Source organism: Sciurus carolinensis, chromosome 19 (assembly GCF_902686445.1).
Source record: "Sciurus carolinensis chromosome 19, mSciCar1.2, whole genome shotgun sequence".
Lineage (NCBI taxonomy): Eukaryota > Metazoa > Chordata > Mammalia > Rodentia > Sciuridae > Sciurus > Sciurus carolinensis.
In genome coordinates this window covers 14,793,512-14,819,101 of record NC_062231.1, presented here as the reverse complement: position 1 = coordinate 14,819,101, position 25,590 = coordinate 14,793,512, and the positions used below count along the sequence as shown (strand labels likewise).

General features: G+C 55.5%; 1 protein-coding gene across 12 annotated transcripts in view; it reads right to left on the bottom strand.

The window, feature by feature from the left end:
* Atp2b2 (ATPase plasma membrane Ca2+ transporting 2) overlaps window positions 1-25,590 on the bottom strand; it is a 354,925-nt gene that overhangs the window by 67,324 nt on the left and 262,011 nt on the right. For all 12 annotated transcript variants that reach the window (XM_047534510.1, XM_047534498.1, XM_047534504.1 and 9 more), the window contains 3 exons: window positions 15,008-15,205; window positions 5,816-6,073; window positions 4,739-4,864 (listed from right to left, as the gene is read on the bottom strand). In XM_047534510.1, the coding sequence (XP_047390466.1) occupies window positions 4,739-4,864; window positions 5,816-6,073; window positions 15,008-15,205 (582 nt within the window). The remainder of the gene's footprint in view (window positions 1-4,738; window positions 4,865-5,815; window positions 6,074-15,007; window positions 15,206-25,590) is intronic.

Below are 25,590 nucleotides of genomic sequence, written 5' to 3'. Positions count from 1 at the left end.
TGGAAAAAAAATAGAATTTCGTCGATTCTTAGACACTGGGGGACAGTCCCTGCGCATCTGGATTTCTGGCTCTTGCAAGAGCTCTGTGGCCCAGGGAGGTACCAGGAGCAGCTGTGTTCTTCCTGGGTTTTCCCACAGACGTGTGGGTCTGCCATTCCTGAGCCTTCCTCCTCGGGCCAGTCTGCGGATGCATGGACACAGGCTTGCTTAAGATTGTCCGTCGTGGGGGACGGCGCGTGGCTGTCTGGAGCCTTCCCGCTCCATGCAGCACCCCAGGTCTCTGGCATTTGACAAGGACAGTCACCTCCATGCATGCTTGGGGTTCCCATAATGCCCCTGCAGGGTAGGCGACGGGGGCCGGGGTGGGGGACATTGCACAGTCACGGACGTGGAGGCTCAGGAAGGTGAAGGGACCTGCTCAGGGTCACAGGTCAAGTGTGGCTGGGACAACTGACTAGAACCAGAGAGTAAGGCAAACCAATGTGTCCAATGTCACTAGGGGGTTCCTGAGCCACCACGAGGACCCCGTGAGCACCCTAGACTGGTCCTGCTGTTTCTCGGGGGTTCAGCAAGGCCTCTGTGTGTAGGTAAGGGGCTGGTGGCTGTCTGGTCATTCACAAAAATTAGCATCCATATGGCTGTTTTGCAGGGGGCGGGGGAGGGGGTCAGGGCCTGGGGAAGACAGCAACCAGGAAGACCCCCTGGTGGAACCTGGAAACGGGAGGAGCTGGAGGTGGAGCAGAGGGGGCCGCTAGAGAGGCGGGAAAGGGAGAGAGGGCGATGGGTGCTTCGGAGGACTCCACACGACCTCTCCCACTGGGGTTACCAGCCTATTTTAGACACGAGGAAATGGAGGCCCAGAGAGGGTAAGAAGATCGGCTGGAGTCTCCAGCGAAGGAGGGCAGATCTGGGATAGGAACCCAGGACCGTTTTACCCCAAAGTCCGGGCTCCCTTTACGGACAGGGAAAGGAACCCACCGAGGGTTGAAAGGGGCAGAGCCCTCTCAGGTTAAATAGCTCTGTGCCAGTGTGATGCTTGGGACTCCTCCACCATCTTAACACCAGTGACATCCCTAGCAGCCGCACAGGTAAACTGAGGCTTAGAGAAGTGAAGCAACATGCCCGAGGCCACACAGCAGGTTCATCCCACAGGGCAGGAATGGTTAAGCTGGGCCTGGTTCTCAGTTTTTTCTCTAACTCCACACAGCTCCTCTGTCCTGGGAGTCCAGGGGTGAGAGGCTGGGCACGACCTCCTGGCAGGCTCGGGCTCAGAGCTCCTGGGGCTTGGACCTGTCTGGTAAGAGGACCGGTGTAGGAGCACCATGACCATGGCCAGGTCTGTCTGTCTGTGTATGGCCAAGGATGGAAAAAGGCCCTTAAAAGGGAGACTACTTAGATTTGGTTGGGTGACAGGACCACAGTGGATTTTGTTGTTTATTTGGGATGGTTTGCACAGTGCGAAACATAGTCCACCTTACAAGGCTGTGCCCAAATGGGCCAAGCACAATGTGGAATGGCATGAGCTAAAAGATGCACCCCCAGGCAGAAAGGGGGTGATGCCAGGGGTCCGTGGTGGTCAGGGAAGTCTTTGTGGGGGAGGTGAGCAGATGGTCAGGAGTTCTGTGAGCAAAAAGGAAGGCAGAAGAGCATCCGGGACGAGGGTCTGTCCTTTGAGGCAGGTCAGAGGGGACGATCAGGAGGGCCTGCAGGGAGGGGCAGGGTGAGGGCCTGGCGTGGTGAGCCTGTGCCTTCAGGGTTGGAAGGGGCAGTGCCCTCTCAGAGGCCACTGTAGCCCACACGATCGGTGACTGGGAACTCACGGCAGCCTCTGCTGTCCCAGAATAATTCAGAATGTTCTAGAATTACTGCTTCCTACTGGGCCAACTACACCCGCTTCTGCATTTTCCTGGGGAGCCTGGACTGAGCCGCATGCCTTTGACCCTCCTGGAAACTGGGTTTCTGATCGCCAGTGCTGCAGGGTCACTGTTTCCTTCCATCTGGTCCATCCTGCACCTGGGGGGACTCTGGGGATCCTGGATTTTTTTCTTTTTGCCACCCCCCCTGTGCTCATGGGCTCTGGAGCTCGGTGGGCACAGTTTCCACGATGCATCGGGACAGCCCTCCGGACCAGGCTGCAGAAAGGCTGCCAGGTCTCCAACCAGTGTAAACCACAGACGCCGCCGGCCGGTCAGCATCTCCCCACGAGGACGTCCCCGAGACCCTGGCGGGTATCTCCTGACATGCAGAGGCCAGAGCCCCTCCATCTACGTGGGCTTCCAGCGAACTGGACAGATCAAGACCAAAGCCTTAGTTCAACGTGGGCTCAGGGGACGCAAAGTGGTTTCCTGGAGCTCGGTGCTCACAAGCCGCCTCCTCCTGAGCCGACACCAGCCGGAGAGTCACAGGATTCACTCGGATCCCTGCTGAGACCCAGAGCGTGCCCTGGGACAGGGACCCAGTCCCCTGTCCTGGCCCACCCAGAGGGGAGGAGCCTGCAGGATCTCCCAGGGCCTGTAGGCCTCGGCTCTCTTGTGGGATCCCTTGGCCTCTGGGGACTTCTGGCCCCCTTGGAGGTGTCCAGAGCATATCCCCGGCTATGAGGCTCCTCCTAGACAGGGAGAAGGGACACAGAGATGGAGAGATGCTCCCCAAACCTCCTCACGGCTCCTCTTCTGCCTCCTGCCCTGGATGGCCTCCTGGATTTCCCCTCTGCCTCCTCCAGTGTCATGTGTTGGGCTCTCTGTTCCCTTTGGCTCTCCCGCCTCTGCTCAGGGGCCCTGCGGCCCTGTGATTCACCTAGGCTGGCTGCCTGGCTTCCTGTCCGTCTCTGCCCGTCTGTCTTTTCCAGGGTCTCTTTGCACCTGTGCTGACCTCTATGGCTGGTTTGTGATGCTGTCGGTGATTCTGGACATTTACTCTCCCCAGACCCCAGTCAGCACCCTCCCCTCCCACTCCTTCTCCAAACTGTCTGGAATCTTCACTGACATCCACTCAGGTCCATGCCTGCCCTGGGCTCCCACAGAAGAGAGACTCACCCAGATGTTTCCCCCAGGGATGCCCACCTTGCCAACCACCTCATCCCAGAGCTCAGAGCCAGCGCCAAAGGGCTATGACCATCTCTTGAGCTCTCATGTGACCCTGTGTTTCAGGAAGGCACTTGGGACCTTCAGTGGTTGCTTGGTCAGACCCCAGGGCCTTTGCACTTGCTGTTCCTCTGTCATGGATGACATTTTCAGTGTTCTACTTTTACAAAGATAACCTTCTCAGAGAGTCTTTCCCTGAGCAGTTGAGGTTCTGACCTCCTTCCTCAGGGCCTCTTTCTCATTATAATGGTATGTCTTCATCTAATAAATCATTAGCTGAAATAAAATCACCTATTTGTTCCTTTAGTGGCCATTTTTGTCACTAGACTCTCAACTTCAGCACGGAAGGGACCTGGTTTGTCAAATTAACCACTGGCACAGGGTAGGTGCGTACTAGATGTTGGTCGGATACATTCTGGATGAATCAATGCCTCAGCCTCAATCTCACTCCGTTCTACCCGTCCCCCGCGGCAGACCTGTGCGTCTTCCAGGATTCTGCACATTCCTTCGGACCTCTGGGTCTCTGCACATGGTTGTCTCTGCTGGGAGGGCCCTTTCTCCACAATGAGGCTCAGCGAGCTCCTACTCAACCTTCAAAACCCAGCTCAACACCACCTCCTCTGGGTGCTCAGCTCCCATCCTGGCTTTCTCAGTTCTGCTGTGGAATAGAGCTAGGTGTAGGTCTGTTGCCCCAAGTCTGACGGCTCCCTAAGGCAGAAGCCAGGTCTGCATCATTGTCTGTGGGTGTCCTGTGCTCAGCCTGAGCCTGGTCCAGGGCAGGGGCTTGGGAGATGCTTATTGGGCACGCTGGACAACGAGGCCATTTGGTTTCCCTGTAGGAGTGTGTGTTACCTGGCCAGCGCCTCCTCCATGCCGGGTCTCCCCCACCCTTTTCTTGCCCTCAGGCAGCCACAGTAACCTTTTAAAAATGCAAAGGTGACCAGCCATCCCAGGGCCTCCCCATCACACCCAGAATAACGAGACCCGAGACCCGATGGCTGGTCCTTCCACCTTCTCCATTTTGCTCACAATCCTCTAGCATGGCCCTGCCTCTGGGCCTCCAGCTTGCTGTTCCCTCTGCCCGGTGAGCCCTTTCCTGGTAGTCATGGGCCAGCTCCTCCTCACTCAGCTCAGCTCAGCTCGCACGTGGCCTCTGGAGAGAGGCTCTCCCTGACTCCCCTGCCCTCATCCGCGCGTCCTGTTGAGTTTCTTCAGGCACCTGTCACTGTTCACCTGGCCTCTCTCTCCTCTCCGGCCTGTCTGCCTTACCCACTGCGGTAGCCTGGGGACCAGGCGCACGCTAGGTGTCCACAGAGATGGTCACCAAACTGATCCCTTCTCATGCCTGATGAGAAGCTTTGGTGTTTGGCTTTGAGTAACCCAAGTCACTAGAAGGGACATTCCACGGGACGAGGAGGTGCGGTTGACTTTCCGTGTGGTGCCAACCCCGGGGTTCTGAGCACCGCCGAGGGCCCGGGTGGGGGGTTCACTGTTTCCCCGTGTAAAGGGACCGTGTTCTCAGTGAGGCCTGAGCTTCAGAGACCCCAGAGCCCAGGGCCAAGGTCTCTGAGCTCCTTTGGCCTCATGCAGGGGACACTCAGGCAGTGCCCTCCGTGTCGGGGTGGGACCCAGCCCGCTGCGGGGCCCCAGCTCACCTGACAGCAGCATGGGGTCTTTGTCCACCGACTTGCGCACCTGGTCAGACTCGCCGGTCAGGGAGCTCTCATCGATCTTGAGGTCATTGCCCTGGATGAAGAGGCCATCCGCAGGGAGGAGGTCACCTGGTGGAGGAAGGGCAGCCGACTCAGGTGGACAGAGAGGTAGGACATTTCCTTAAAGGTGTGATTGTGAGGGAAGGTTCTCTACTGAGAACCAGGTGCCTAGAATCCCCTGGGTGTCTGAACCAAAATGGCGCCCACCACAGGCCAAGGCGCAGCTCAAGGTCTGGAGAGCAGAGGTTGGGCCCAGGGATACTGCAAACGCAGATGGGCAGGTACCTCACAAAATTCTCCTCTTGGTCTGGCTTAGATTGGGATCCCAGTTTTCCCCATGATTCACTCTTTTCCAGTCTCAGTCATGCTTGGAGAGATTCTTTTGGAAGAGGCCAGTCTGACATGGGCAGGCTGAGGAGATCCCAACCAAGACACCTTATTGGGGAAATCAAGCCCTCTAGGGCTGAGTGAGGAGGGGCACTCCTATCTCTCTTCCCACCATGGTCTGCCTCTACTTACCCAGAACATATCTAGTCCAGACTCTCTTTGGTGGCTCCTGCCCACTCTCTTACTGGTAGTATTTAGGACCAGAATACTTGCTTATCTGCTTCTGCTCCCTCTAACACCTCCACTAGCCCAGCAACCTTCCACCCACAGCCAAATCAGGGATGGGAAGTAGATTTCATCTCATAAACCCATTCTGAGTAGAAACGGTCCTTGGAATGTTGTGTTGAGAGGGCTTCAGAGGCTGTCTTCAGTCTCTGAGCTGTGATTGATTGGTAATGTCTGCTCTGGGTGGGAGTTTGGAAAGAAGTGATACATGTGCTAAGTATTTGCCATTTCTGATCTGAAGTCCAATCCCTTCTAGGATCTAAAGGACCTTGGAACACAGTCTGCCTTGGGATGTGATCAGGGACCCAACCCCTTCCCTGGGTCAGCCTCTCTCTGCATCTGCCTGTCCTGTCCCACCTCTGCCCAGACTCCAGCTTTAGAATGTGGATCTGTGACTGAGACGCTCACCATATTTGATCTGGGCGATGTCCCCAACCACAATCTCAGCCACGGGAATCTGGACCACCTGGCCAGCCCGGACCACGGTGAACTTCTGCTCCTGCTCAATGCGACTCTGCAGGCCCCGGAACTGTTTCTCTTTGCTCCAGTCATTGAAGGCTGTGACCAGGACCACGCAGATGACAGAGAGGAGGATGGCAGCCCCCTCGATCCAACCTGCTTCTGCCTCTCCTTCATCCTCTGCCCCACCCTGGGCCGTCGCACACCCTGCAGAGAGCAGAAGGAAGCGGGTTGATGGGGTCGGCAAGACAGGAGGGGTCTCTTGGTCTGGATTTAAAGTACAGCTCAAGTAACAAATATTAATAATAGGATGACAGTAATCCATGTATTCAGCTGGTGCCAAGCCCTGGACCAAGTGCCTCCTGTGGATCAAATCACAGAGGACTCTGCCCATTTCTCAGATCTGGAAGCCAAGAGTTCTTGCCCAAGCAAGGAAGAGCAGGCAGGGAGCTAGGATGTGACCCCGGGCAGTGTGGCTCCAGGGTCCATTGTCTCAGTCGCTCCGGTTTCCTGCCTCTGTTCGAGCTGTGAGACCCTAGAGACCTGACTTCCCCTCTCCAAACCTCAGCTTCCCTCATCTGTAAAATGGGAAGCATATTCTTTATCTCAGGGGCCTATTACGAAGGTTGAAATTTAATGAAGGTTGAAATCTAGCACGGCCTGGCACAGAGAGGTCCCCTCCTCCACTTGCCTCCAACACGGGGCCTAATTCATGAGAACTTTGAAAAATTGAGGTTGGGACAGAATGAAGGCAACCCCATATTTGCCCCCAAAGGGTGGTTTTGTCCCTGTCCCCTTTTTATTTATTCAATAACTGTGAGACAGGTCCCCCAGAGAGCAGGGCCAGCGGGGTCACCAGGAGACAAGAACCACAGTCCTGGGCCTGCCCTCCAGTGCCCTGGGTCACCCTGGGGGAGTCTTTGTCCTCCCTTGGATTCAGGAGTCTCGTCTGCAAAACGGGGACCACTGAGACCACCTCCCAGGGCGCAGGGGGAGGAAGGTAGGAGCTCCTGGCCCGGGGGACTCAGTACCCGGGGATTCTCACTCAGCCCCTGTCGGATGAACGCAGGAGGGGGCCCATTCCACGGTGGGGACCCCGACTCAGGCTGCAGGTGCTGTTTGACCCGGTGACTCTGCATCCCACAGCCTGGCACCGCTGAACCTCCAGGCTGGGCCCTCGGACTGCTTGAGGTCTGCCCGGCCACGTGGTGAAGAGAGAAAGAAAACACCAGGTGCTCCCAACCCAGGCCTCAGACTCGGGGCTCCAGTCCCTGCTGTGCCCAGCTGCAGTCTCTCTCACCTCTGCTGGTCTGCACCCCGAGAGGATCCTGAGGGCAAGAGGTGTTCCCCCATATACAGATGAAGAAACTCGGGCCCAGAGGGGTGAGCTGCCATAGCCAGAGGAGACTGGGCCCTTCTCCCCACTGGGAGTTGGAGAGTGACAATCTCCAAGGACAGGGCCCCTGAGCAGTGTCCGACCGTCCACCCCTGGGAAACTCCATGGGAGCTAGACAGGGGCTGGGGCAATGTGCAAGGCCTTCGGAGGGTGTGCCAAACATTCACTTTTACCCTCACTGACTGAGAGAAGGAAAGTGGTTCAGAGAGGGACAGCAACTCACCAGGGTTCACACAGCAACAGATCTGGGATTTGCAACCAGGGCTTGGAAAGTGACACCAGACCAGGTCTGCCCACCGCCTGTCGGTCACATGCTGGCCTCCCAAGGGATGGTTACCCCAAACTCCTTGCTGACTGTTTAGAAGCTCAGTTTGGCTCCAAGGAAAAGGTAAGAGTAGTTTCAAGAGACCCCGACAGAAGTTTCTGGAACACCAGCAGTTAGAAGCGATGTGACAAGAAGACCACATGGGAGTGTCTGCTCTGGGGGAGAGTTCTGGGGTTAAGCTGGCAGGCCCGAGCCCATGAAGGTGAAGCATCATATTGTGGCTAGGCAACAGGTGCCGCTGGAAGATTCCAGGTCTCAGGCTGCACCAGCTGCTTCCTGCAGGCTAGTGGATTATGTCACCATGCCGGGTTCTCAAAGCCCCTTGGGAGTTTCAGGCACTTCCAATAACTTTAAACTGCTGGATCAGACCAGCCTGGGGGTAGGGCTTGTCAGGCTGTGCTAACGAGTCTGAGCTGTACCTCGGGGAGGCCTCCATGGGACACCCCACTGCCCGGAGCACACAGCGGGTGTGGCATGAAGCTGCAGCTGCTCGTTTTGCGGCAGATGGGCATGCGCGGCTGCCTGCGGGTTCTGGGGCCCATGAGGGCGGAGCCTCGGGTCACCTAGTCCGGAGGGGGATCCAGCTGCATTTGGGTTTGATGGAGGGAGGAAAGGAAGGGGGTTTGGTGGCCCTGGACCACCACCAATGACATTCGCAGAGAGCTCAAGAACTGAGAAACAGCTGGGCGTGGTGGCACCTGCCTGTGATCCCGGTGACCTGGCAGGCTATGATGGGAGGATTGCAAGTTCAAAGCCTCCGCAACTCGGCAAGACCCTGTCTCAAAATAAAACAAAATAAAAAAGGCTGGGGATGTGGCTCAGTGGTTAAGGACCCTTGGGTTCAATCCCCGGTAAAAAGAAACACAAACTGAGAAACACGGAAGTGCCTTGCTAAGTGAAGCTTGGAGCTCTTGGCCTTCCATGTTGGTGGGTTCCAACCAACCAGAAGGAAAGATAATAAAGAAAAATAATTTGGTCTGTCCTGGATGCTTCGTTGATGTTTTTTTTTTTCCTTGTTATTATTCCCTAAACAATACAGCATAACAACTATTCACCTGGCACTTCCATTTTATTAGGCACTGTACGTCACCCAGGGACAATTTAAAACAGATGGGAGAATGCCCATACTGGGACACTGTACGTGAGAGACTTAGCATCCTTGGGTTTGGTGTCCACACGGGTCCTGGAACCAATCCCCCACGGATCCTGAGGGGCCACTATATTGGAAATTCATTTTGGGGGGCTGAAAGGTGGATAAGGGGAGGTGATACTCTAGATATAAGCCCGATGCTTTGTTTTACAGGACTGATTGTCACTGCCTTTATTCATTCTGTCATGGAGGGGCCACTTCCTCTGCCCCCATGAGAGCAGTCACTGGAGGATTCAGACACCTCGAGACGAGACGGTGGACAGCTCCTGGGCTCTGGAATGGGGAAGACCTGGTTCCGATTCCAAGCTGTACCATGTGACGTGGCCTCTCTGGGCCCTGGCTGGGAAGCCGTAAAGAGGGACGGCCTGGGGATCTGGAAATCCAGGGGCCTACCATAGGGTGGACGGGTAAGTGTTGTCCTCCCCTTCCCATGAGCCCCTCTTCTCCAACTCGCTCATAGAAGGGTACAGTGGTGGGATCTGCACCCCGTTCCTTCCGCTCTCTGCCTTGAAGGGCACTGGCTCTGCCAGCAAAAATGGATCTGCTTTATTTCCCTTGGCAACTGTCTGATGGTCCCATGGTGCCTTGGGACAGCCAGAAAGTGGGTCCCTGAGATAGGCCTTCAGCCACCTAGGATCTGCAGGATCCTGGAAGCAACCCCTTGCTGCCCTGGTGCAAATAGGGGGAGAAGAAGGAGGGAAGAGGGGGTGGGCTGGCCCTGTGGAGTCTCCCCTGGGCCCCTTGGACGGGGGCGGGGACAGGATTTGGGGACAGGAGTTGGAGACGGTGGCCACAGGGTCCAGGAAACTGCAGGTGCTCTCCCTGGAGCCTCCTGTGTATATGACCTTGGGGAATTCACACGGCTCAGTAAAATGGGGAGTTCGCCACCTCCATGGCTGCTAGCGCCCTGCGTACAATAAAGGCCCTCAGAATTGTTCAAGCTGCAAACATTTTATAAGCATGTATTAAATGCCTGTCGCTCTGCTGGCCCTCTGGGAACTATCACTGGCAGGGAGCTGAAGCACTGGGTATGTCCCAGTTCTACCCTTTCCATGAGCATGCTGTGTGACCTCAGACAGGTGCCTAGAGGTCTCTGAGCTGGGTCTCCTTCAGGTATAAAATGATGTGGGTGAGGGAATCACAGGCTGTGGAGTGTCCACAGTGCCATAGCCCTTCCGTTTGCTTTCTTGGTGGTGACCGTGATTGCTTTATGCTGCAGAAGTCATAGAGCCAGCCCTCAATCCCTGGTCTGCTAATCCTAAATCTGGGATCCTTCCAGACTGCTCATTCCCACCCTGGAGGGTGCATCCATCTGGCTTAGTGCCTCTTTCGTGGTTCGGGGGAGAGAGGATAGGAGCCCCAGGAGCCCTGGAGTTGAACATCACGTCAAACGAAGCAGCGTCCACAGAGTAACCATGTCCCTACTGCACAAGGGCTCGGGGGTCAGTCAGCACATCTCTTCTGAGTCCCGACTATGGGCCAGAGGGCGTGTTCCGCTCTCCGCGCACACAAATTCGAATTGCATCCTGTATGTTCACCCTGCTGGGCAGGCAGCACCTGCCCCATTCTGCAGATGGGAGGTCGCTGGCTGGGAAGTCCCAGCGCTGGATTCTAACCCTAACCCTCTGGCACCTAAGCCTCCACTCCTTGCACGTGCCCAGAATAGGCCTCCTTCCTCCGGAGGGCGTGTGGTCTGGTGGGGGACGGCCGGACCCCAGAGCTGCCCCGTATCCCTCTGCCCGCCACCAACCCTTTGCTTGGAAATGATCCTGGACACGCGTGCCTTTCCTCCCTGGCCCTTTGAGACGGTTCCCATCCAGGGAAGCCCAAAGCCTGGCTTGGGGCCACCGTCCCCATCTCTGGGAACCACTCCAGGCGAGTGCCCTCTCCTCTTGGAGGGCTAGTTCCCTCACCTACCCAGAGGTGGCAGGTGGGGACACCCTGTGCCCAGCTACCGTCAGAGCAGGGGGCTGCACCAGTGCATGCTGGGGACTCGGCAGAAGCTGGTGGGCGCCGTCCAGCTCTCCTGGGCGCCGTGTTATAAAGAGCCCTGGCTGCCTTCCCTCCCTCTCCCTCCTCCTGCCTGCACGGCTCCTTCCAGGTCTGCAGGAGGAACAGAGGTTCCTCTCTGGCTCAGGCCGGAGGCTCTGGACTGGGACCAGTGCGGACGGGAGATTTGTGGCCTAACCTGCTCACACCGTCCCTCTCTGCTGTGCCGCCGAGGACCCGTCCAGCTCCCGAGGGCTGACTCTGCTTGGGGCTCTGCTCCAGGTTACTGCATTTCCTCCGGAAACGGCCTCCCCAGGGTGGCTTCTACCCTCTTTTACAGACGTAGACACGGAGGCTGGGAGCGCCGGCTCGCTGGGCCTGTGGTCCCGCGTGGGACAGGCTGGGCTGGGCCCTGAGCCCAGGCTCCCCCTGCCCCTGGCCTCTGGTGCCCACTGAAGTTTGCAGCTGGTGTCGAAGGGAAACTGAGGCCAGAGCACGGGCTTGCAGGAGGAGCACCTCAGGAAGCCCAGAACTTCACCCTGTGGGGCCGCGGTGGACGCAGCCACCTTCAACCCAGAGTGAGGCCTGAGCCAGGGCCCCAGCCAGAGGCAGGCCCTGCCACCTATGGGCTTCAGGGCCCCAGGCAAGTCCTGCCCCTCCAGGGCCCTCGTTTCTGCACCCGAGATGGACATGATGGCAGCCGGGCCTGGAGCTCACTAGACGCCGGTCGGTGCTCCGCCCCTCTCCTCCACCACCTGCCCGCTGAGCTGCAGTCCTGCATGCCACCGGGTCACACGAGGCCACGGATCTGGGTGGCAGTGACTCAGCCCTGTCCCTCTCTGAGAAAATGCAGCCGAGGGACAAGACCGAGGAGCCAGAGCGCCTCGATCTGAGTCATGGTTCTGTCACTTCCTCGCTGTGTGATTTAGCAAGTCATTTAGGACCCCAGGGCCTCAGTTTGCTGGGTAATAATAGGACCTACCCACAGGGCTGTTGTGAGGACTGAGGATGAAATGAACTTCCACCACCACAGCTCCCAAGTAGCGGAAGCTAGAAAAACGTGGCAAGTATTATTATCACTATGTGTCTGTGTTGTGTGTCCTAAGTTTTGTTCAAGGCTTATTCAAGTAGCTATATACAATCTTCTTCTATTTGCTCTAACATTTCTGCAGAGAAAGCTGCTCATTACGCATCTCTGACAATGTCCTGAGTCAAAGTGTGTCCCAGAATTCACTGTCAGGAGAAATGCCATCTTCCTCCTTGTGGATAACCTGAGCTGTGCAAATCATCTGAATTCCCTTTCTTCCCTTGCTGCTGGGAAGCTCATGTCAAATGTAAATCTCAATCATGGTAGCAATTATAGCTGGCTTATTTGCTTCCATCCAATTTCTGTTGGCTTTCTATGAGATGTGTCCCTCTTATGCCTTTATATCCACTATGGAAAAAGTTCATGTGGGGAAAAATTAATTTATTATTATTTTTACAGGGTTGAAGTAGTTGGCCTAATAGATTTGGTTATCCAGTTTCTTGGGCAACTTAGGTTTGGGAGGCGGGAGAGTAGCACATGCTCAAGGGACCTCAGAGACTGCATCTTTACTTGGAGAAAATGAGGCCCATTATGGTTATTTCTTACACACTATTAGCATTTTTTCCACTTGCCTGAAGCAGTGAATGTAGAAGGGTTATCTACGTAGGCAGGAGATGCGTCACCGTAATCATAAGAAAAGAAAGTGTTTGCAAGTTCTTACTGATTGAAAAAGCAGATTATAAAGTGATCGAACAATAAAACACAATCCCACATATCCACAGTGTGTGTCTACCTACCTGCCTACCTATAGGTCTCAGTGGGCTCTCTCTGGGTGGCAGGATTACGGGCGGCTTTATTTTTCTCCTTTGTGTTTACCTACATTTTAGTGAGCTTGCATGGCTTTTGTAATGTGCTAATTATGTGTGTGTGTGTGTGTGTTCTGTTTAAAGAAATGCCCATCAGGGGAGGCTTAAAGTCTTTGCCACCAGGTTGGAGAGCAGTCACGGCAATGGTGAGGTGCCACCGGTTAGCTGGTGCTCAGTGACCATCCTGCAGTGAAAGGAGGCGTGGTGGCCCAGGTTTCCCGTGCAGTCAGGGGTCTTGACTTTGAGGAGAGTGGGGTTTGCTCCAGCAACTCCCTGAGAGCACAAGCCCTTCCTTGGTCCTCAGAGCACCGTCTCTATTCAGGATCCAGGGACAGATTTGGAGATGCCCCCTTAAGATGGAAATTCTGCCTGTGAGAAACGTATTCAGCACCCAGCCCAGGGTGTGTGGTACGCAGGCCAACCTCAGGGACAGGACCACGGAAGAGGAGAGGTGCAGAGGGACCGAGTGGCTTTCCTACAAAGGAAGCGATTTCAGACGAAGACCAGAGAACGAAGCCTAGGGCAGCCACACCTGAAGTAGCAGGTTCAGCACCCGCCACGAGACTCTTGGTCACCTCTGCATGGTGACCCTTTGAGAGAGGATCACTTGTCCTGTTTTGCCGAGGAGGAAACAGGATCAGAGAAGGTAAGTGACTTGGTTAAGCTGGGAAGCAATGGAGGCAGGATTTAACCCAGGGAGGCATGTGACTTCAGAGGCTGAGTTTCATATTTGGTGGTGGGGAAGGGTAACTGGGAATTGAACCCAGGGGTGCTCTACCATGAAGCTACATCCCCAGCCCTTTTAAAATTTTATTTTGAGAGAGAGTCTCACTAAGTGGCCTCTAACTTGTGATCCTCCTGCCTCAGCCTCCTGAGCAGCTGGGATTACTGAGTTTACAGGCGTGCATCACCACGCTTGGCCAGAGGTCATGCTTTTAATCATTTCGTTTTCTTTCCATGCCCAGAAGGGTGTGTTGGGGGCCAGGGCAAGAGAGAGAGAGAGAGAGAGAGAGAGAGAGAGAGAGAGAGAGATATCAAGATAAGAGTGGAAAGGGGAGAGAGAGAAAAAGTGAGAGACAGAGATTTCAAAATTTCCCATCCTGCTCTTCTGGGCAGAGATGGGCAAACTTCTGGAAAAGGCCCAGGAGGAGGCACTTCAGGCTAGCCACTGCCGCTGTTGAGTGGAAGAGACAGGTGCCACAGGCAGGTGGAAGAGAAACCAGAATCATGCAAGACGGGCCGCCCAGACCCGGCCTGTGGAGCAGAGGGTACCAATCCTTGCTCCAGGAGGTGAGGAGCAAGTACCTCTGAAGTCACCCCCAAGAGAGCCGGTGACTCGGGGGTTCTGGGGAGAAACCCGGTTTTGGAGTCTCCCTCAGAGGTTGGCGTGCCCCGAGGGTGGCGATCCAGGGGACCCAAGAGGGATCTGAGAACAGGGCTGAAGCACCATCAAATCAGACCACGCCAGAAGCCCGCAGGGCAGGCAGTTCCGGGGCTTGTCCCCAGCAGTGAGAGCGGCCTGGATGGATGTCAGGTCACCCTCACGGGGGCACTGGTCTGATCCCAGCCTGCAGCACCCACCTTTCTGGACAGTGTGTGACTATCTCAGGAGGAGCCCGGCACCCGCGTCTTAAATGCCACAGCAAAACCCAGGGACGCTTTTGAGCTGGGGGCTGTGGTTTGGAAGCATCTCCCCAAGTTTTTGCTTTTAGGAACTTAATTCTCACGTTCACGTGTTGAACGTGAAGGGCAGGCAGGGCCTCTGGGAGGTCATGATGAGAGGTGGTCATGAGGGTGGGGCTCCCATGTGGCATGAGTGGCTTTAGAAGAAGGGACCTGAGCTAGCAGCTTGTTCTGCCTCACTGTGTGCTGCCCTCCGCCACACTAGGCTGCCGCAGGGAGGCCCTCAGCAGAGGGTGCCGGACTTCTGGCCTCGAATAGAACCGGGAGAAATCGATGTCTTTTCTTTAGAAATGACCTCGTGTGTGACATTCTGCTATGGCAACGTAAAACAGATCCTGGGTATCCTGGAGCAGATTAACCCACCTCTCTGTGCCTTGGTTTCCTTGTCTTTCCAATGGGCACCACCATGGTCCCTTGCTCTTCCAGACACCCCAGCTCAGAGCCCGACATGCTGTAAGTGCCTAATAAGTGCTCACAGTAATTATAATTACTATTGGTCTGATCCTTGCATTTCACATAAGGAAGACTGGAGACGGGTTTTTGAACTGGCCCTCACTGGGGTGTGTGAGGCCCTGTCCCTTAGGCCTCAGCGTCCTCATCTGGAAGGTGAGCCGTGAGCCCTGGGGGTCCCGCGGTGTGGCCCTGTGGCCAGGTGTGCATGCTCCATGCAGGGTGGGGGGCAGGGGTCCGAGGCCCCTGACTTACCTTCATTGCTCTCGCCAGGCGGGTGGTAGAAGGACAGCCCCAGGGAGATGATGGCCGCGATTTCCAGGATGATGAGCGTCACATCCTGTAGCGCTTCCCACACCAGCTGCAGGAAGGTTTTTGGCTTCTTGGGAGGTATAAAGTTTTGCCCAAAAATCTGCTTCCTCTTTTCCAGGTCTGGGGCGGTGCCTGGTAAACCTGTGGACAGAGTGCAGAGAGGGTGGGCTGGGGGCCCCGGAGAGACTCAGGGGTCCCCAGGAGCCGTGGGGCAGAGTCGGGGTGGAGTCGGCAGGAAGGTTCGGGGCACCTGACCCCGGAGCCCAACAGCTCTGTGCGCTTCAGGCTCTTGGTGGGCTCCTGCCAAGGGCCAGAGACACGGGGCAGTGGGCCCAGCGGTGGTCCTCCCAAAGATGCAGACCCTCCTGGGCTCACGGGGGGCTTCCCTCCCAGTCCATGGGATGTTGAAAATACCGTAAGTCAAAATGCGTTTGCTACGCCTGCCCTACGAACACCGGGGCTCAGCCTTGACGCCCTAAACGCGCTCAGAGCGCTGACGTCCGCCTTGAACCGGGCAGAGCGTCTCACGCGAGCCTCTCTTACGAGAGAGGAGTGAGTGTCCCCTGTCGTTTGTGGAAGGCTGAACTGAGAGTGAGAAGGCGTAGCCGGGTGGGTGGGTCCCCGCGCCATCGCCCAGGCGAGAAATGGTCAAAGGAGCCGAGGGCACTGCATGAGGCGATCCAGCATGCGTTTATTAAGCACCTACGGAGTGCTCAGCACTGCTGCAGACCTTGGGACAGGGCTAAGAACAAGACAGACAAAGTGTCCCGATCGGGAGGTGACTTCCCAGCGGCCACATACGGAAGGTGCTGGAAGCCACGTCTGGTGGGTGGGAGATGCTCAGCTGGGCTGGACCAGGGCAGCTGAGGGGCAGCCGGGTGTCAGCCTCACCACGCCGGGCCCGATGGATGGGGTGGCAGGGGTCCACTGCCAACCCACCAGCTCCTCATTTCCGGACGGTTCCTCTGGCCTCGTGAACCCCACGCCCACCTCCAGCTCAGCGGTCTCGGGAGGCACCTCGTTATCTTCAGATAAGTCCGCGGGTCTCGGCCGCCCCTCGGGCCTCTTGGTCTGAACTCTCGCCTAGGTTTGTGACCCCAGCTTTCCGCACCGAGCCTCGCCCCACAGGCCACCTGCTCCTGTCATGATCTGCTGTGCTGCTGGGTCTCCCGTGCCCTCGTTCCTGGTCTCGGGTGACCTCAACTCATCGGCACCAAGACACGGACGACGAACAACTGGAGAGTCCCCCAGATCTACTCCCCTCAGGAGCAGAGCCTGGTAAGGTGACGCTCTCCTGGGAGAACTCAGGAGTGTGACAGAAAGAGGCAGCTCTGGGGGGAGGCTTCCTGTGCCCAGGCCGCTGCCATTTTATTTTTCTGTGACGGCGGTACTGTCTCACTCCTGCCTCTGCTCCCGTGAGCCAGGGACGTCCTTGTCTCCCACCTACCCCGCCATGCCCGTCCTCAGCCCTTCTGAGCAGCTGTCCCCTCTGCCCCAGGTAGAGGGCGGCCCCCGCCCCTCCCCCTCCCCAGTCCTGATCCCCGCAGAGCTTAGGGGTTTGCCTGACCAGCTTGCTTTGGGGGCCACGCCTGGCCTGATGCCTAGTTCTCAGAGCCTGGCACCGTAGGCTGTAGCCGTGTCCCATCCACTGAACGCAGGTCACGTGCCCGAGCGCTACAGCCTGGCCCAGGAGGCAGCTGCAGAGAATGTAGCATGAGCGGCCCTTGCAGGTGGGCAGGCTCGGCCGCGTCTCCCCTGTGGCTTGATGGCAGCTGGATGCAGGCAGGGACGGAAGAAAGGGGTGCCCACCTGTCATTGGACCTCAGGCCTCCAGTCCACTCCCGAGAAGGGAGAACTGGAGGAGCCCCAGGGGGCTGGAGCGTTCCGTTGTATTTATGGGAACTTAGTGGGCTAATCTGTGACAGGGCCCTAGGATTTTAAGTCTGTCGTTCATTGTCTCATTCAACTATTCATGGACTCAGTTCGTCTTTTCTTTCTTTCTTCCAGGGATTGAACCCAGGGGCACTAAGCCACTGAGCCACATCCCCAGACCTTTTACGTTATATTTAGAGACAGGGTCTCCCTGAGTTGCTTAAGGCCTTGCTGAGTTGCTGAGGCTGCCTTTGAACTTGCCATCCTCCTGCCTCAGCCTCCTGAGCTACTGGAATTATAGGCATGGGTCACTGTGCCTGTCTCCGTCTGTATTTCTTTTTTTTTAAATTTATTTTTATTGTAAACAAATGGGATACATGTTGTTTCTGTTTGTACATGGAGTAAAGGCATAGCATTTGTGTAATCATACATTTACACAGGGTAATGGTGTTTGATTCATTCTGTTAGTTTTTCCTTCCCTCCCACCCCTCCTACCCTTCTTTTCCCTCTATACAGTCCCTCCTTCCTCCATTCTTGCCCACCTCCCACCCCCCATTATGTGTCATCATCTGTTGATCAGCGAGATCATTCGTCCTTTGGTTTTTTGAGATTGGCTTATCTCACTTAGCATGATATTCTCCAATTTCATCCATTTGCCTGCAAATGCCATAATTTTATTATTCTTTATGACTGAGTAATATTCCACTGTGTATATATATATATATATACACCACAGTTTCTTTATCCATTCATCAATTGAAGGACATCTAGGTTGGTTCCACAATCTGGCTATTGTGAACTGAGCAGCTATGAACATTGATGTGGCTGTATCTCTGTAGTATGCTGATTGTAAGTCCTTTGGGTATAGGCCAAGGAGTGGGATAGCTGGGTCAAGGTGGTTTTCTCATCTTGGTAACAGAGGAGTTCACTATGATCGGTGAGCACCAAAGATCCTGGGGTTCCAAGGTCCACAGGTCCTGAAGTGGTCTTCCTGGGGTCTGGTTTTACATTTAGGGGCTCCTTGTGAGGTGTGGTAAATAAAGGGCTTTGATGAGAAAAAGATTGGTGGGGGCAGCTCAACTTCTCTCCTTACCCCGCTGATTCACAGAGACACGAGTCTCTGAATCTTCTGAGGCTCTAGGTTCAAATGTGCGGCCGTCTGCAGTGTGGATAGTTGGTAATACTCTCTGTTCTCAAAGTCAGGTCACAGCTCTGGGGGTTTTGTCATGCTGGGGACCTACACACTAGGCCTTGAGATCTGGGGTCCTGGGACAGCACACAGGGCAGGGACTCAAAATTCAAACAGCCATGGGGGCTGGGCAGGTTGGGGAGTGAGAGAAGTAGCTGGGTGGCAGATAGTGGGGAGTGGTGGGAACTGGGGCAAAGGGAACTCTGGCCCTTCTAAAGGGACAGATGTTTCTGAGTTCCTGTGGGGGGATATGTACCCTGCGCATCTTCCAACCTTCTAAGAGAAGATAGCTGGAACTTGACAGAACATCTCCCCACTGAAAACATTTCAGAGCCAAATACAACAAATCTATGGATGGGATTCTGCCCTGAGGCCACCAGTCTGAGACCCCCAGGGCTGTGGGTCAGGAGGAGGAGGAGTCTGGGACCGGAGGGGCCAAAGCAGGCAAGCGTTTGCTCCTGCCTTCCTCTTTCCAGGACCTAACTCCCGGTCCTGTCCTGTTCCTCGCAGGTTTTCTGCGGGCCTCCTGGATTATTCTCATGGTAGAAACTGCCAGGAAGTCTTCGCATCAACAAATTCATTAGAATATAAACCTTCACTCAAGTGGTGAGGCTCATAGGGTCTCAGAGATGGCTGATGGTGGTCCTGACATCTCACTCATGGGAGCTGGGGACCCCCCAAGAATTTGGGTGTGGTTTAGACTTGGATATCCTGTGTTCAAATCCCAGGTCTGAGTTACTATGAGTAAGTGATTTTTGCCTCCCAGTGTCTCAGTTTCCTCATCTGTAAAACGCAGACAACGCCAGTGCCCAGTTCACAGGGTTAGGGTGAGCCTGCGGTCTCCACGTAGGGACCCCAGTGCTGGGCCCGGCACCAGGTAAGCATACTGTACTTATCATCAACTAGTTTTGGGCTCTGCGTGTGATTGGCGGAAAGATGGCTTGGACAGACAGGATTTTGATAGGAGAGGGGACTCGAGGTCAGCTGAGGACAGCAGAAGGGCCTCGGGACTGCAGAGAAGCCACTTCCTCTCTCCAGGCCTCAGTCTCCCCACCTGAGACATGAAGGGGTGGCCTGGAAGGGGGATGAGGGCGGGTGACTCTGGCACCCTGTATACAAAGGCAGTGGTGCTGCCCACCCATCATGGTCGAGCCCACCCATCATGCCCTTCCCAGGGTCTCAGTCTCCCTACCGTCCTGCTAAATACCAACACGCCTATTTTGGGGAGTAGACACATCGGAAACTGACGCGAGAGATGAATGGTGTTAGAGATTCAATTTAGATTGCTGAGCATCTCGCTGCTTAGCATATTAAAAATTAATACAATGTGTCAAATGTTGCTGGACACAGCCAGCAAGAGCCTAAAAATTCGGAAAGAAAATATTGCTCAGGACAGAGGCTGCATGGGGTGTGGGTTTTCCAATGAGAATTTTATTTTCCTTTATTGATTTTTATTTTTTTGGTACTGGGGATTAAACCTAGGGGCTCACCACCACTGTGACTCATCCCCAGACCTTTCTATTTTTTATTTTGAATCAGGGCCTCACTAAATTGCCGAGGTTGGCCTCGAACTTGCGATCCTCCTGCCTCAGCCTCCGAAGTCGCTGGGATTCCAGGCATGAGTCACTGTGCCTGGCTGAATTTTCTTCCTATTCAATTATAGAGCATTGGGCAAGGAGTTAGGTTTGAGTCTTGTTTCTACCACTGACTTGTGAGTGAACTTAAGCCAGTTGTTTCAAGCCTTGGAGACTTGGTTTTCTCATCAATAAAATGGGAGTAAGTAACCCCTAGGCTGTGGTGGGCCACTTTCAGAGGAATGGATGTGAATGCTCTCTGTAAACTGTGGGAACACACGCCGTGTGCCCTCATGGAAAAAAAAATTATTCCAGCCATTGTCCAGATTTTTCTGCGAGGGCCAGAAAATGGGTGTCCTATTATTTACGTGAGAGAAGAAAGCCACAGCGCCAAGTGGGGGATTTTGGTTGTACAGGATTATGTGTTGCAATGGCTGCTTGCTGTCACTGGGTATCTGGGGAGTGTATCTCCAGCTTCCTGGACAGACTCAGTTTTCTCCCAGTCGCTGATCCCTTGCCCTGTCATCCTCAAATCTTGTCTCCAGTGTCTTCCTCTCTCTTCTTAGTCATTTCAGACTCTTCTTTGATGGCTGCTAACAACTCTCCCAGGCCGTCAGAGAGGTTTTTTAGTTGGCCCAGTATTTTTTTTTTAAATGCAAATTTGTCACAGACATAAAAAAAAAAAAAAATGCAGGCATTTCTAAATAAAAGTCCCCCTGTCGGGCTCAGGGGGTCTTGTGCACCTGCCTCCGGGAGTTGGAAGTGGTGATTGACAGCTCTCTGATGCAAACACCAGCCCCGACTCTGTTCCCATAAGGAACACTGGGGTAGGGGACAGTGAGTGTCAGCTCAAGTTCTCTTGGGGGCGGAGGACTCTAACTGCACCTTGTCTGGCCCAGAGGATGGAGCTGGGATAGGAGGGGAGGGCTGTGGAGGTAGACAGAGGATCCAGGGAGAGGGAGGGAGAGTGTTCACGCAGACATGGCACAATACACTGTGGGCGTCCTGACACCAGGTGCCAGGTCCCCAGGGGCTCAGGATCCTCCTGGAATAGGACGGTCAGAGTCGCCCCCACCCTATTCAGGACCTCTGAAGGTAGATGAGGTACCCAGGGTTGTGTTAAATGGTGTGTATCCAATCATCATTCATGCAGTCGATCAACTAACAGATATTGATTGAGCACCTACTATAAGCCAAGCCTGGTTCTATGTGTTGGAGATACTACAGTGATGAAGACTCGGGCATCAGGGAGGATTTTTTTCTGGCAGAAAAACAATTGGGTGAGAGAGTTAATCAGGTGGAAGGATGTGGGCCAGGGGAGAGGGGGTCTGGAGGGCTTGGGAGATGCCTGCATGACTAGCATACTTTATTTGTACCTCAGGAGGGGGTCTGAAGTGGTCCCCAAGGAATAGGACATATCTGTCATATCCTCTGCCCCAGTGGTTAGAAAAGGTTGGAAAAGAAGCTGAATTATTTGAATGTCACCTAAAATCAGGTCCTTTGGGTGAGGGTGAAGCGGATTTCCTAATAGAGTCTTTATTCTTGGAACTCATCTTGTTGCCCTCTTCCCCTTGCCTGCCTGGCAGCTCAGCACTGAATCTGTAGTTTGCCCCTTGAAGCTGCACTGCAGGGTTCAGCAGTATGCACTGTGCCTGAGAATCTTATTTCTTCTCTCGTTCCTTTGTATTTCCCCACTTAGGTCATTTTAAAATCTTTTTGTGTGAGATAAACTTTTATAAGCAGCTTTGAAGGTAGGTATGTCAATTAATTATTCAGACTAAAGAAAGGGGACTGAAGTAGGTAAAAGGCTGGGTTAGAGGTCGGGATGACGAGGGAGATGATGGCATGGGGACATTTAAAATACGACTCTGTCCTGGCGATTGAGGACGGGGCAGGGTTCTGCTCTTGCCATGCGTGGGGCACCTCATGCCAACAGCCTGGGCTCTATGGCAGCAGGGGAGGGGCTGAGGGTGTGAGCCAGGCCACCTAAATGACCTCTGACCCCTCCTCCCCCGTTCAACTCCCCGCAAGGTTGAGCATGTTTCCGGTCAAGGCCCCCCAGAGAACTTCCCCACGCCCCCCGGGGCTGGAGCAAAACCAGCACCCGTGGAAACTGGCTGACCGCGGGACCCGCCCCGTCTGAGCAAAGGATCTGACGCGATCAGAGCCGGGGTCCTGGCCCCCACACTCCATCAGCTGTTCAGCACCAGCGTGACAACAAACTGCCCCTCGGATGCCAGGAGCGGTAGCCAGGGCCGCGGGGGCACCAGCAGGCAGGTGGGGCTGTCTCCAGGCACAGTGCAGGAAGCCAGGACCCTGTCTGCAGGGGAAGGGGCTGCCCAGCAGGCCATCCGGTGGCCCCAGACCTGGGTGCAAATCTCGGGTGCTCCCCAGTTCAGAGCTGGTGCTTCGGACCAATCACTTTCCCTCTCTGAGCCTCAGTCTCCACCTCTGTGTAATGGGGGGTAAAGGCACACATGGCAGATGGATGTGTGTCAACAGTGCCGGGCACACACCGGCCCTCAGGACCGATGGATGTGGTTCTTACTAGTTACCACCACTGCCACGCACTACCAGGTTACCACTACTGCACGGTGGGCCCGGAATGTGCGTCCCAGGTATTTCCATCTGAAAGGCCACCTAGTAGATTGCCACCCTGTCAGAGATGACCACCTCGCCATATCACACCTGTACATAGGTCCTGAGACCTGGTTTGAATCTATCTTTCCTTGCTGTGTGACCTTAAGTAAAGGGCTCACCCTTTCTGGGGTGCTTCACTTGAAGATCAAACAGAACCGAGGCTCTGAGTGCTCTGTGATCACCCCATTATGCAGATGTGTGCACTGAGGCTCAGAGTCTCCTGTTGGGAAGGCAAGCAAGCCAGGCTTCTTGCCGTGGAGCCCAGTGGGCAACCTGCCCTGCTCCAGCCTGATCCGGTCAGGGATAGTCTGCGCCTGCTCCCGATACACCCCGACAGTGACCCTACCTGATCAAACTGAGCAGAAATCTCAATTCACACCAGCCTGGTCCCTGCTACTCTGGGGTGCTCAGGAAATCTCAGACCAAACCAAAGAAGAGTGTTTTCCTCTGTGGCTTCGCCGCTCTGCTATCTGCATTTACAAAGCTGAGATGGGGTCCAGCTGAGGGGCACTCAGAAGGCAGGTGTGTGACTCAGCGCATGCAGGAACTGTAGGTGCACAGTGCATGGTTGGGAGTGTGGCCAGGGGTGAGTGTGTGGCACAGGGCTGCCCACGTGCCTGTCTCCTGTCACAGGCCAGGCAGAGCGGGCAGCTTTCAAAGGTGCCTCTGCTGGAACCTGGGGACTTCACAGTGGTTCAAGATAAAACAGTGAAATGGAACAGGAGACTCGAGGCTGCCTCCTAGCTCTGTGCCCACGGGCAGGTGGCTTCCACTCTTGAGCCTCAGTCTCCTCATGTGTGACATTCCAGTGACGATAGTGTCTACCTCAGACTGCATGACTCGCGTGTGCTTAGCGAGGCGCGCGTCCCGGTGAGGACCTGATTAATGTCAGCTGCTGCTGCTGCGGCTGTTTTGACAGAGCCACCTTCGAGGCCCTGGTTCCTGACTTGGTTGCACGTTGGCATCACCAGGAAGCTTTGAAAATATTCCTGCCGGGGCCCCAACCCAGAGGTTCCAACTCAGTCACAGCCCAGGCCTGGGGGTCTGTAGAGCTCACCAGGGACTCCGCTGTGCAGCCAGGGGTGGGGACCACATGGTCCCCCATGCAGCAGCTTCAACAGCACCTGGGAACTGGGTAGAAAGGCCAGTTCTCAGGCTCCACCTGGACCTGCCAAGGAGAGCCTGTGGTGTCCTGGCGTGGAGTGAGCTCTCCTCAGAGGTCGGGTGGGGCAGACAGAGAGGGAGGCTGCCTGTCAGCTGCTTGGGGGCCGTGGTCCCCTTTGAGCCTCGTCAACACCCCTGGGACCTGGGGTTCTTGCCTGCACCCTGAGAGCCGCGGCTGGTCCAGATCACACGGCGGGGGCAGGGCCGGGGGGACAGAGCCTGGGCCAGTGTGGTCAACCCGTCACTTTTCTGTAAGGTTTGCCGGCTCTGCGGGGCCCGTCTCCCTCCCTGAGAGCTGACCACAAGGGACCCGCAGTCCACAGCCTCCCTGGAGGCTGCAGTGGAGGGAGAAGCCGGCTCGGTGGGCTGGGGCGGAGGGGAATGGAGCTGAGGGAGGCTGGAGGAGGATCCCAGGAACCAGGAGGGCAGAGAAGGATCAGAGGAAGAGATCCCGTCAGTGTGGGACCAGGGGCTGATCCTGCAGGTGGCTCCCTGCCCTGCTCCACAGACTTGCCTGGCTCCCCGTGCCCGTCACGGCTGCCCAGCTCCTGGGCCCTCCGAGCTTGTCACAGAGCCTCCTTCTGCCTCACTGCCAGCAACTTCACGTTGATCTCACTCTCCTACCAAGTCACAGGCCCCATCCCTGTCTGGCCTCCGTCCTGGCTCCTCTGGCTCCTAACCCAGGGCACCCCTCTCCCCTCATCTTCTGACCTGTTTAATCCTCAGAGACGCACACAGGGGTTTGCCGCTTCCTGCCGAAAGCCTTCCCCGGTTTACCCAGCAAGCGTGGACTGGCCCTCCCCTCCCCTGACAGCGTTTGTCACCCGGCTCTTTCATTTGGTAGCACACATCCGTCAGCCACTTCTCCTGCACCAGGGTTTGGCCCTGAGGGTCAACCAGCGACTGCTCCACCCTTCTGGTCACCACTGCCCTCTGGACCTCCTGGAGGCCACCATCCCCTAGGGGAGGCTGCCCGAGCTGGCACACAGCAGGTCTTGGAGGGCTCCCCTCCTCTCCTGCCTCTGAGGACCAGAGATGGAGATGTGCAAGCTGAGGCTGCTCAGGGACCCCCGCATGGTGATGGGTGCTGAGAAACGACCTCTCTGCAGTGAACCCGCCATGCATGGGCCTCCCCTGTGGCCTGCAGGATGTTAAGTTTAGGACAAGTCTGAGGGCAACATCCAGCCGGGCTACTGCCCAATGCGCCTGCCAGGCATGTATGCAGCTTACGATCATGTGCGTGTACCGATGGTTCCTGACGGACCGGGTGCAGGGTGGGGAGGGGTCTCTCTGACACATGGCGGCCCCACATGGGGCTTTCTGTGGACCCAGAGTCTAAAAGTTACCCAGAGTCACATAACCAGGAATCACGTGGGGCGGGTAGGATTCACAGGTCACGTGCTCACGTGCAGCTATGGTGCACAGCTGTGCACGCAGCCTTGGACTGTGGACCTGAGGAAGCGTGGTCTCAGCACGGGGCGGTCTTTCTCTAAGTCCATAGACATGGCGTCCACTGGACGTGCTGTGGGCCTCTGACCTGACCCACAGGCGGATACAGGTTTCCACCCATCTAAACCCATCACGTGTCTTTTCGCTCAGTCGGACCGAGTTCCTGCCCCTCTCTCCACCGTGGGCATATTCCTTATGAAACCTCTTGGCTCTGAGCTCCAGAATTTCCACTTGGGCAGGGAAGGGGGCAGGGATTTGGAGAGAGGGTGGAGGGTGGTAGTGGGGGGTCCGGTCAGAAGCTGTGAAAATATGAATCATGTCTACTAAAGAATGGGGGCCTATTGGGGCTGGGGTCCTAAGATTGACCAGAGAAAATTTAGTACGCCTAGTTCCATTTGCATTTTAGATAAACAGCAAATAATTGTTCAGTGTAAGTTATGTTCCATGCAATATTTGGGACCTACTGCTAATAAAAAAAAAATGGATTATTTGTTGTTTAGCTGAAATTCAGCTTTCACTGGATATCCTTTATTTCTCTTGGTTAAGTCTGACAACTCCACCGCAAGGTTCCCGCAGTCCCCTCCCTTGGGTCCACTGTTGGATCAGAAGTCCTGTGGCCAGCGAAGCTCACCCTCGCA